The sequence below is a fragment of the Haplochromis burtoni genome, unplaced genomic scaffold (assembly GCF_018398535.1).
Source record: "Haplochromis burtoni strain Fernald_Lab_line unplaced genomic scaffold, NCSU_Asbu1 Contig_153, whole genome shotgun sequence".
In the NCBI taxonomy this organism is placed as follows: Eukaryota; Metazoa; Chordata; class Actinopteri; order Cichliformes; family Cichlidae; genus Haplochromis; species Haplochromis burtoni.
The window spans coordinates 825,643-837,902 of record NW_024582514.1 but is presented as its reverse complement, the minus strand read 5'-3'; the positions used below and the strand labels follow the sequence as shown (position 1 = coordinate 837,902).

Here is a 12,260-nt window from a genome sequence, read left to right as displayed (position 1 = left end):
ATTGCCCATTTTGTTGATGGCAGAAGACAACAGTGTCATTAAATGAAAAGACCAATGAGTTCAGGGCTAATGCTAGTTCACTGCAGATATTCTATGAAAGACACCACAAAAGGCTCAAGATATCAGGAATATCAAACTCAGTACTTTTCCTCCTCAGCATGCAAAAAGTCATCCAATCTAAAAGCCTCTGTGACAAAGCAAAAGCACTGGCAGGCTTGAGGGCATTTACAGAGTAACTTAACATGTGCTACATCTATCTTTATAGATACCCACTATATTTAGCCTGTCAGCCTCTGGGCATACACCTGCTCTTTACTGAGAACAGTTCAGGAAGGGAATCCAGGTGAAAAGCCACTGCATGATCTGTAACTCAGTGTACTTCTTTGGTCCCCTTTTGTCCTGAAGACATTGTTGGACTGTGGAAAAAGTGGAAGAGACAGGCTGATGGGAAACTGTAAAGATGCAAGAGGAGAAAAATCAGCTTCGTTCTTTTCAGCTTTTTTTGGGCTGACGTTGACAACATGCAGCCACCATTTCCTGATACAGTGTCACATGTGCAAGTTCACTGAGGGGCCCACCATCACCACCCTGTAACACCATCTGTCCTTTCCATCTCCCCTTCATATGGATTGTCCAGGGTATTTCCAAAATATTCATCAGCCACAACCTCCTAGACTCTACAGGATCTTTTAATAAATGCACAAACTTCTGCACAAATTTAAAAAAAAAAAAGTATAAAAATCCTTTAAAGAAATATATTTTTATACGGTCATTTCATGTTGAACTGCTCTGTCCACAAATAAAGTGGTACATGGCTTTGGGGCTGACAGTTGCTAGTAAGCACCTGGTATTATGGGTGATCCTATAAAGTGTTTACCAACCACTCCTAAATCAGTTAGTGGTTTTCTTTACAAGTCGGAGCAAAAGAGAGGTACTTTAGTCTCCCACCTCAACGTTAGGTGAGAAGAAAGGAAGTGTAGATGGTGAAATAGGTAAAAGCACAAAGAACAAAATCCAGGAACACTCGCTAAAGATCGTGCGGTGCAAGTATGATCAAAGTGCTGAATACAGGGGTGTCCTTCATCTACCCCACCGACCAGACTGAAGCGTTCAGTATAAACTGTATATGTGATGCAATTTTGGATAAAACTATCTGATTTTGTTGTAAATGTGTCAGCCAGTGGATAGAGAGCAGCAGTGAGTAACAGGAAGCACGAGAACGCAGCCTGGCCCGAACAGAAGAACACACCCTGCCAGCAGAGAGCTCAGGTTCCTACAGACTGACGCAGTGTCACTCATCCACTGTACACACACACACACTTACGGACACACCGACACACACTCAGCCTCCTTTTGCATGCTGTGTTTCTAGAGATATGCATTCAACGCTTCATGTACACACATAAACAAGTCGTTGACACACGCACACACGCACACTCATGTATACAGTGAGATACACTCTTCCTCCCTTGAATTAGTGATGAGGGACTGAGCTGCTGAATTATGCAGGAGGCACAAAGAGAGAAAGTTGCTGAAACTACACATGGTTTTGGCCCAGAAAGAAGGAGGTGACTCTGCTGGGCGAGAGAGCAAAAACTGCAGGGGCGAGCAGAGGGGAGCCGTGTGCAGCGTAAACACACACACACACACACACACACACACACACACACACACACACACACACACACACACACAGGAGGTGTGGACCATATCAATGATAGTTTCCAACAGAAGGTATGTGATTAAAGCGGGCATGCTCAGACTCCATTTGTACTGTATCTCCGCTCACTGTTAGCATGTGTTTGCACAGCATAAAGCTGCACATAAAGGACATTTTGAGGAACATAACACCTCCCCCAAAAACAAAAATATTTCAATAATTCTTTTTAACCAGTTTTGCTAACCGAGGCTTCATTAGCTAGAGCATAAAATACATTTTTGGCTATGAAATGGTGTGAAATAGCAGGAGAACGCTGTGTTTTCTTTCATAAGCAGCACAAACCCCTCGTCTTTACTGTATGACGGCCATGTGCATAGTCAGCCCCCAAAGGCCCATTCTGAGCCAGCAAAATCTCTGCAGTAACTTGAAGAGATGTTTACTTTTGAATCTAAAGAACAGGGAAGAAACTGATAAACAAACACAGATTTTTGGGGTTTTCCTCTCTATTAACGTAGGGCCTTATCATACAGTATTAAGCGCCTTGAGGAGACTGTTGTGATTTGGCGCTATATAAATAAAGCTGAATTAAATTGAACTGAATTTTTAGCCTCTTACCTCATGACAGTCCTGGAGAAACCTCTGAAGTTCCCACTGGTCATTCAGTTTTTCCAGCCACTGCTGGGCCAGCCCTCTGTTCTTGTTTCCCCTGAAAAAGCAAAGGAAAAGGAGACTTCAGTCAAAATAACTCTGATTTAATTTCAGCTGTTTAGATGTGTGTGTACATTAGAAGCATTAGGTATTTACATCAGATTTAGGCTTAGTGTTACGCATTATAAGAGTGGTTAACTGAGTATGTGCCCAACAATCTCTACGGTTGCTGTAGATTATAGAATATTTCACAAGCGTGATCAGTATCAGAGAGACATGGTAATGTTGCTAAAAGAGATCCATGTTTACTGCTGTTAACTGTAGATAAAGTAAAATATAATCACTTTATTTCTAACAAAAGCTAATGCAGTAAAATTAATTATTACGTGAGCTAAATAAAGTCCATAAATTGCACTGTGCTTTGTTCATTTGTCTGTCTCCAGCACAAAAACAACAACATATGCTTCTTCTCATTTCTATTGTGAGGATACACTTAGAAATCTATAGCCACAAATAACCAGCCCCACCCCCCTCACACAACACGCTGCACAATCTCAGCTTTCACAGAGATTTCACGGACGGGTGTCAGTCCTGGACCAAACACACCACACTCTGCTTTCTGTCTTTTGTCTTGCTCTTGCTTTGATTTAAATCCTTTAGCTGCAATTATTCTTTGTATTATGTTAGCGCGGCAGTTTTTGCGCTACGGACCGGTTTATGTCCGACAAGATTTTCACGGACCGGCCTTTAAGGTGTCACGGATAAGTACAACAAAATAAAACCAGTACCAAAAAAAATAAGATTTATTCATAACAAATGGGAAAGACTCAGGGAAACCGAGTTAATGAGAAAAACAATTAAAAACAAACAAACAAAAAAGATAAAAACCCTGAAAATAGCAGGTAACTTTTTCAAGTTACCAACTGCTTGAAGTGCTTTCCTGTTTATAATTTGAGATTACTGTTATATACACTATGTAAATATATAACCGGTATAGTTCAATAGAGTAAAGCTACACACAAAAATCCTCCAACTTTCATTCATTCTAAATGTGTTCATAGACAGTGTTAGCTGCCAATGAGAGAATTTAAATGTTTTTATGCCTTTTTGATTAACATTAAACCTCAATAATGAAACTGAATCACTGATCATCACCGTCCTCTGTTTCAGAGCTTCTAGTTACAAACTGTCATCAAAAATGTACGGGAACAGTCCCATAAAAGTCTGAACACCTTCCTGATTTCAGTTCGGCTCTTCTCTTGCTCACGATCATCGTCCTGTACCTTTCTGTACCATTTTTCAACCCGGCTGCTATTTTTAGGTCACTGCTCCTAGAAGTCCCGTACCAAACTCGTGTCACGCTTCGGGTGAGTTGCAAGATCGGGATTGTACTCATATTTTTTTCACATTAATGAGATGTTGCAACCAGAATTTGTTCCCCAGGGTCAGACTGACCATGCACAGTTCCGCTGATCGTGTCAAAACGATCGTGTCATCATGTGCTGGCACACCACGCACAGAAAGTTTTCTTAAGTTCAGTAGTTCTTAAGATCCTTCTCCACGGCTCCCTCCTCCAGCTTTTTTGGAGGGATACTGAGGCATTCCCATGCCATCTGGGTCTGCCCCAGGGCCTCCTACAAGCTGGACATGCCCTAACCACCTCAACTGGATCCTTCTGATGTGGAGAGGCACCAGCTACCTCTAAGGCTCATCTCCACTGCTTGTATCCATCAACTCTTTCAGTCTCTACCTATAACTCATGGCCATAGATGATGGTTGACTGTAGATTGACCAGTAAATCAGCAGCTTCCTACCAGCTGCATCACACTGAATGAGTTGAAGGTTTTTACTCAAAGGGAAATTTGGTCCAATTTAAATCAGATCAGGGCTTTGATTTTTTTAATAGACACCTTTCTGTCATTTTTTTTTAATCACACTTCATACTTCAGACTATTAGCACTTACATTTCTTTTCTCTATATTGTTTTGCATGTACAGCACGTGGTACCTGTTGGCAAGAGTGTCGATGCGCTCCTTAATGCGTTCAGAGTAGATGTTGTTCTGGCTGATCAGACTTTCTCCTGCCTCAATCACAGCTTTGATCCTGTGCAGGTTCAGCTCCATGGTGGTGGTGAAGTCCTTGTGTTTCTTTATAGCTGCTTCCACTGTTTCCACTGTGGTGGGCAGCTCCACGTGAGCGAGCGCAGACTCCTAGAAGATAAAGACAGGAGAAGTCACATGATTTCTTTTTTTTCTGGTTCAAGAACTAAAAGTTAAAGTGAAAGAGAACAATAAATGTGATTGATACGAGTTAATATTGTTATTTTCAAATACTGATGGATGGATTGCTGTTATTTGAGTCCACATTCAAGTGTACATCCTTTTAGATAGTCAGCTGATCATACATTATCCATGTTTATCAGAAGGCTATTTTTGAGGATATCTGCGTTGGTGGTATGGTAACATATATATGACCAATCACAGCTCTGATTGGTCAACTGATTTTATAAAGGAAGATAAAACTAAGACTTCATCTCTTTGTAGAATTATGAAGCAATAACACAAAAATAGGCTGAGAGCAACACAGAAGTTGAGGTGTGTGCAAAAGGAAACACGCAGTAGTTCAGCAAGAGCCACATGAATGTGTGTGCGCTTGAAGTACTTTAATCAGTGAGACTGCAATGAAAAAAAGAACATGTTGACTTAACACAGAGGTGGACAGTGGTTGCACACAGATGTTTCGCTTTGGCAGCGACACAAACAACTGAGTTCAATCAACACAAGTTGGTCATATTTAAAAAACTCTGTGCAATTTGTGTTGATAAAACGTGATTGAAACATGTTTAGATGAAGTAAGTTGAGCTCTTGGAATATTTTAATCCTTCACAATTTTCTCACTTTATTCCAACACTATTCAAGTTATTGAATAGTGTTGGAATAAATACTCGGTCACTTAAATACTACACGTTATCTTCATATTACATAATGTTCAACAAAGTCTAAAGTGGTTAACATAACATTTTAATAGATTTACAGCAACTTCCACTTCATCCATCCTATTACCTTATCAAGGTTGGGCGGGCCTATCATAGATGTGATAGGGTGAGAGGTGGGGTACACCCTGGACAGGTCGCCAGTCTATCATAGGGCTAATATGGGGCGATCGTGGCTCAAGATTTTGGCGTTCGCCTTGTAATCGGAAGGTTGCCGGTTCGAGCCCCGGCTCCGACAGTCTTGACTGTTGTGTCCTTGGGCAAGACACTTCACCCGTTGCGCCCGGTGGCGCCAGTGTCCGGCAGCCTCGCCTCTGTCAGTGCGCCCCAGGGTGGCTGTGGCTACACTGTAGCTTGCCATCACCAGTGTGTGAATGTGTGTGTGAATGGGTGGATGACTGAATGTGTAAAGCGCTTTGGGGTCCTTAGGGACTAGTAAAGCGCTACACAAATACAGGCCATTTAATACATAGAGATCAGAGAGTATCCACTGCAAACTAAAAACCCAGGACCTTCCTGCTGTGAGGCAATAATGCTAACCACTGCACCACAAAGCTGTCAATCTAGACTTAACAAAAGTACAAGGCTTGATGCTGAGTGTGTGCTGGCTGCCTTTTATCCAGGGATTTTCCTGTGCTTTGAAAACTCCTGTGATCTTGTGGATTTCATGAGTCGAGGCAACTAACCACTCTTACTAGATTGTATTATGTGATCTCAACAAGAACAAATCAAGTTGTTGAATTTCATACAGATCCCACATGATTTAATTACGTTCATCATAGAAACAGGAAATTATTTTGTTCAAATTACAAGTTAGACTTTTGTAAATGTAACAACCAATTTCCTTTTTTGGGGGGTGTGAACAACATGACTATAATAATAATAATAATAATAATAATAATAATAATAATAATAATAATAATAATAATAATAATAATAATGTGTAACCTATTTGGACCCAGGTAGCAAAGGCGTGAAGCAAAGATGACAAGTGTATAAAAAAAGAAGTTCACCTCTTTTCTCAAACATATTCTGATCCACAGCATGTTAGGTTACAGCATAAGACACCATTTCAATTTATCCTAGTAACAAGTGACCATCTTTTGTAACACAGAAAACTCAGGGTCAACCTAGAAGTTACTTGGTTTACGGCTCATTAGTTTCACCTGTTTGTTTCCACCTGCATCTTCTCATATGTATTTTTTGTATATACTTTATATATATAATCATGTCTGTTTTGTTTATGTGCATTGGCTAATAAAAGCACATATTTTACTTTACCTTTGTCTGCCTCATGTTCTTTATTTAAATATTGTTTTCTGTTATTTGAACATCTTTAGGTTTTGGTATAATAGTCAGAAACTGAAGCCTTTAAAATTGACTCTGCAGGAAAATGGGTTTGTTTCTTTGCCATTGAGTCAAACAGAATAGAAGAAGAATAGGCTCATTCACTGATAATGAAATTCTTATTTTAACGACTAAACGAGCCCATATTTAAACTCTACAATTTAAAAATGAACATCCTCTGAAATGGGCTGTACCATAAGCAGGAAGGACTATTCCTAAAAGTAATTAGTTTGTTCTGTCAACAGTTTAAGAGCTGACTGAAAGACAACAATTGCATTTCGTCTGTATCTACAGTTGTCTTCACATTCAGAGAAAATAAATCAAACTGAGGAATTAAACAGGGAGATGAAGACAGAGATCAATGGCCTGGAACATCTTTCACACTTATTGGAAAAAAAAATGCTGCTCTCTCTAAATCAACTCCTTCAGGCTAATAAGAAGAGCTGGTCCCTGGTAAAGATTTGTTAGCAAACTGAAAGAGACGTCCCGGCCAACACACACACGGACGCACACACATCCGCGAGGAGACACACACGGTCAGTGTCAGTTTTGCCTGTGACACTTCAGATCGGAAAACTAAACCTTTTTACATGTAATACAGACACAAATGCTGACTGCATAGCCTGACTGTTGGTCTTCACCACGTGGAAAAACTTCACCCGTAGAGCAGTTGAGGCTTTGAAAAAATATTTATAAAGCAATATGAGTATGATGTTTTAATATAGCGCTAGAAAAACAAAAGCCCGGCCAGTATTTGGCCATCTGACAATTTCTAAATCTTCTTTTCTCATCACTTTAGAAACACTGATCAGGGTAGGAGGTGGTCATATCTTCTGTTTGAAGAAGGCCAGTCAATTAGAATCAAGCTGACTTAAAAGGGGGAAAAAAAGGTGGTTTTAAAGGGTGCGGAGCTTGTTTCACACAGAGGTTGAACTGAGAGGCTTCATCAAGGACAATAAACCACGCAAAGCTACTCTAGGAGAATTTGAGTATAAAAATATGAAGCTGAAAATCAGTTGTCACTTTTATTTTGCTAATGCGCTGAAAAATAAAAGACTGATTTTTGCAAACAAACGCGTAGTTTGTATTTGAAGAAAATGTAGCAAAGTAGAAGGTGTATAATTGGCGCAGTCCTATAAATACCACCGTAACATCATATGGTGGTAACACAAAAACAGACATGAGCATCAGAACACTGCCAACATCTCTTCCTCCTACACTTCATCAAGAAGCTAGAAAATACATATAGAATTACTAGAAGCTGCTGCTCCAACACCCCATAACACAGACACACTGCAAGAAGACACCTGCTGACGCACACGTGCACACACACGCACACACACACACCCTCCCTCTCCTCTTTCTTTTGCTGGCAGAGCTTTAGGCCAACGCCCAGGCTAGCTGATGCTCTGCTGCAGTCACCAGGCATCATTAAATCTGTTTACAGAGACTTCAAGTTGTTTTGATGCAATAAAAAGTATAATAACAGAGTTTATTCATTATCATTTAGGCTGACTTAAGGATGAAGTAGTAGTGGTAGACTATTTTCTCATCAGATGCTGACCTCAGTTCCAAGTTTAGCGTATAGTAACATGTGTCCATTTCAGCCAACTCTTTCTTTTTCTATTCCTGCTCCTTACTTTGGTTCACTGTAATAAACGCAGAGTAAGTAGGATTTATTTCTGCTGCTCAAAATAAGGATAAACAAATGACGGCATTAGCTGGGCTGCATATTCTTTTTCTTTACTGATTTTGTGTGCACTATAGAGCTCACTCTGGTCTTGTCACGGTCCTGGATCGGTGACCCGGTGTTGTGAGTTTTGTACTTTGATTTTTGGTGTCATCATGGTTTATGACTGCTAGTGTTTTGGTTTCTGTTTTGTATTTCTAGCTCTCTAGTTCTTCTTTGTTTTGTGACTTCCAGTTCTTAGGTTTTGTTCCTGTGGCCTCATGTTTAGTGTGGGTTTAGTTCCGTCTTCATATTTATTTTCTTGCGCCACAGTCAATCGTGTCTCATGTCGCAGTTTGTTTCTCCTGTCTCTGTGCTCCCTGTTCCCTCTATTCAGTGTCAAGTCCGTGCCTTTGTGCCTGTCGTGTGTTTCCTGTTTTATTTTGATAGTCCCTGTCCTGTGTGCAGTGTGTCTGGTTTTGCTTCCCCTTGTCTCGTTAGCTCTGATTACTCCCAGCTGTGCTCTCCTTCTGTGTCTCTTTCCCTCGTTATCCCTCGGTTTATTTAAGCCCTGCTCTTTGCTGTGTTATACCCTCACGGTGCTGTGGTTTTCCCTCTGTGTTTATGGTAATGTTCAGGTTCTCTGTGTCTCCTGGTTTTCTAGTTTAGCTTTCTTGTATCACATATTAAAGTTTTATCCAGCAATAAAACTGCCGCTTTTACTTTATCATTCAGTCTCAGAGTCATGTGTTTGGGTCCTGCATTCTGCCTGCCACCTTCTGAAGGAAAGATATGATGTCAAGGTAAATAAAAGCACAGCGAATATGATTCGCCCCCTCTGTAGCAGCAGTCTTGAAAGGCTCACCTAAAAGCTGCAGTGTAGAAGCATCGTCTAGGCTTTCTGTAATTGGAGTACTTAAAGAAACTTCATCAAGAACATTAATCTACTGTACATAAGGTAAATAGTGGAGATTTTCACACAGGGTGTCAGTGCCATAAATAGGGACCCAAATTTCAGGCCAATCCCACTAAAATTTCATTTTGCACCACTGACAGATGAAGTGACGCTGCCGCACACACCTGGTTGTTGAGGAAGGATTCGGCCTGTTTGACGTCACGCAGGAATAGATGGAAAATGTGAGCCTGGACCAGAACTTCTCTCCTGCTTTCCCACATCTCCAGCAGCTTGTTCCAGCCGACATCGAGTTTCTGGAGCCACTGCTGCAGGGCGGCCTGTGGGAGAGGAGCCTCCTCAGACTCCAGGAGCTCATTCATGGCTTGCAGGCGCTCGTAGTCCTCTTCGTACCTGCGTGAACAGAGAGCTGCCCAGTTATTCTCTACACAGCCTGAAATAACATCACATAATATATTGTAGAAAACATTCACCTACCGTCCAATCTCTTCCTTGAGAGCAGCGTGCTCGTTGATGAGCTTCTCTGCCTCCTCCAGATTGTTGGGCAGCTGCTCTGAGGCAGCGGCGGTCTGCGTCTGGACCAACCAGGTGAGGAATGAGTCCAGGTCCTGACAAGACAGGGTAAGGAGCATGAATCACAATTCATTAATTATACATTAGTTCATACTCTGGAAGTTTGTGTAGACAGAAAAACTTTCTCTATGACCTCTACACGACATCCGCATACTGTTTGTACTTTTTCACTCTTGCGATGTGGAATTAAGGACCGCGTGCTTTCAGATTACCAGCTGCTCTTTTGTTAATCCACTGCCATTAGGTAGCTGAAACAAATTAATTATTTTTATAGCACCCACTTCTCCCCTGCCACTTTCTCAGTCTTCACAGTACCGGAAAATGGAGTCAGTTATTCCTTAATAATGACAGGTTGGCTGATAATTTAGCTTGAGGTCCTTTGGCCCTATTTAACTTCTATTCTCTTTGAAACTTTTCAAGTTGGTTTCTTTATTGAGCCCTGCAACAACGCCCTCAGTTTTTATGTAGAAATTATTTATCTAAGAGTTTATAAACATGTTTGGGGTTTAATCGTTCATAAACATAATTTCAGATTTGATTAAAGAGTCAGCAACTGAAAGACAGGCTCTAGACTTTATATCTCTGTAGGATGTTGAAGATGGAGGTGCCAGGAGAAAAAGGGAGGATGAGATGGAGGCAGATCATTTGCTGTGACGAACCCTAAAGGGGCAGCTGAAAGAATAAGAAATATATGTACATGAAGTCTTACCACTGCCTTGGTCTTTGACAGTCTACCCTCCTGCTTGCTCCTTGCTGCTGTTCCTGTTCCTTGGAATTGCTCCTGGTGTCTAGTTTTGTTCTTTAAGATTTTTTGTTTACATTTATAGCAAATTTGAATAAAGGTCAAGGTCATAGTGAGAAATAAACCTCACTTTTTGCTCGCTGATGAATTTCAGTAGCAAGTGGTGTTCAGAGTCAAACACTTCTTCCTTATTTGTACCTGTATGAAGCTCTGCAGCCTGCTAGCCACCATCAGTGAGTCCTCACATCCCTGCAGGGTCCGTTTGAGCTCCTCCCACTCCACACTGATGCCATCAAACTGCACAAGAACCTCCATTGCCCGAACCGGGTGAGCAGTGGCCAGATGCTCTGCCTCTTCCTGCATCACCAAAGAGAAACGCTATTATATGGTGCTGCTAGCCTACTGATACCTCAGAGTACTTAAACTCATATATACTTTTATACCTATTGTTTGGTTTCTTAAACTCACTTAGCCACTAAAAACATGAGAAAATTAAATCCCTGAAATACAAAAAATCATCTCTACTTGTCCGTTTAGACTCTCCAGTTAAGTGTAAAATATTACTTTTAGTGATAGATTTCAATTCTACAGCTGAAAAAGTCATATAGATGTTTTTTGTGTAAATGTCCTACCTGTAAGTGCAGTAGTTTGGGCTCCAGAACAGACAGGGCTCCCTCCATAGTAGAGAGGCGTCTCTGCAGGGCGAGGACCCCTCCCAAATCACTGCCCACATACTGGGTGGCGTCAATGGCTTTTCTCTTGTCCTGGATCTGGGACTTGATCTCGGCACACTCCAGCAGGTAGTTCTGTAGACGTAACATCGAGTCCAGTTGATCTTTCTTCTGCTCGACCAGCTCCACGATGCTGTTCCACCTGGAGAGGTGTGACAGACGGCGCACAATAAGACTGCAAGTGCACTTCAAGAGAGGCGAGTGTTGTTGTTGTGTGGGGGGAAAAAAACGTGTGATTCACGCCTACCACTTGCTTTTTGTAAAAGATTTGTTTTAGTTGTGGATATTTACTAAGTGTGTAACAGTTTTAGAACTGTTACACACTTAGTAACACGGTTTGATAAGATGACATCCTTAAATCTGGATTACATTTTTACCTAATAAGTCAATATAATCCAAATAAGCAGCAGACATATCAACCACCAATAACATCGAGGTGAAGCGATTCAGATTCAGTCATCTTCGTGTTGATGATGTGACGCTGTTTTCTTTGCAAGTCTATTTTTAACATTTCCTTTGTGTTACTCCTGACTTTGAAAGAACTCGTTGTTATTTTGACCTGATATGACCTGCTCTGATTCACGTGAGACACTTGTTTGTGCTCCACTCTGCTGCGGCTTCGGCTCAGCCTCACACATCGTCATCCAATATGTTCACCTGAATCTACTCCAGACCAACAGATCTCAGTACACACCCATTCAGCCAAGATACATGCGCGCACACACACTCACGCACATATAAACATATAAACACAAATCCTTGTGACCGTACTGAGGTAATGTCAGACAGAGCGCTCAGCAGGAAAACATCTCAGTGACACTGACCTCAGGGCTGGAAACCTGTTTTAAAAATGTTCAGTGAAAATTTTCATTGAATAAATCTGTTATAGAATTGGAGTAGTTATGTAATTATTAGGGGTGCAACGATACTCGTATCGATATTGAACCGTTCGATACAGTGCTTTCGGTTTGGTACGCATATGTAT

The 12,260-nt window shown here is 41.1% G+C and overlaps 1 protein-coding gene across 4 annotated transcripts in view; it reads right to left on the bottom strand.

The window, feature by feature from the left end:
- The window catches only part of LOC102300219 (spectrin beta chain, non-erythrocytic 4), a 101,744-nt gene that overhangs the window by 43,918 nt on the left and 45,566 nt on the right, over nt 1-12,260 (bottom strand). For all 4 annotated transcript variants that reach the window (XM_005932608.3, XM_042224856.1, XM_042224857.1 and 1 more), the window contains 6 exons: nt 11,177-11,417; nt 10,743-10,901; nt 9,707-9,837; nt 9,397-9,622; nt 4,316-4,518; nt 2,276-2,366 (listed from right to left, as the gene is read on the bottom strand). In XM_005932608.3, coding sequence (XP_005932670.1) covers nt 2,276-2,366; nt 4,316-4,518; nt 9,397-9,622; nt 9,707-9,837; nt 10,743-10,901; nt 11,177-11,417 — 1,051 coding nt within the window. The remainder of the gene's footprint in view (nt 1-2,275; nt 2,367-4,315; nt 4,519-9,396; nt 9,623-9,706; nt 9,838-10,742; nt 10,902-11,176; nt 11,418-12,260) is intronic.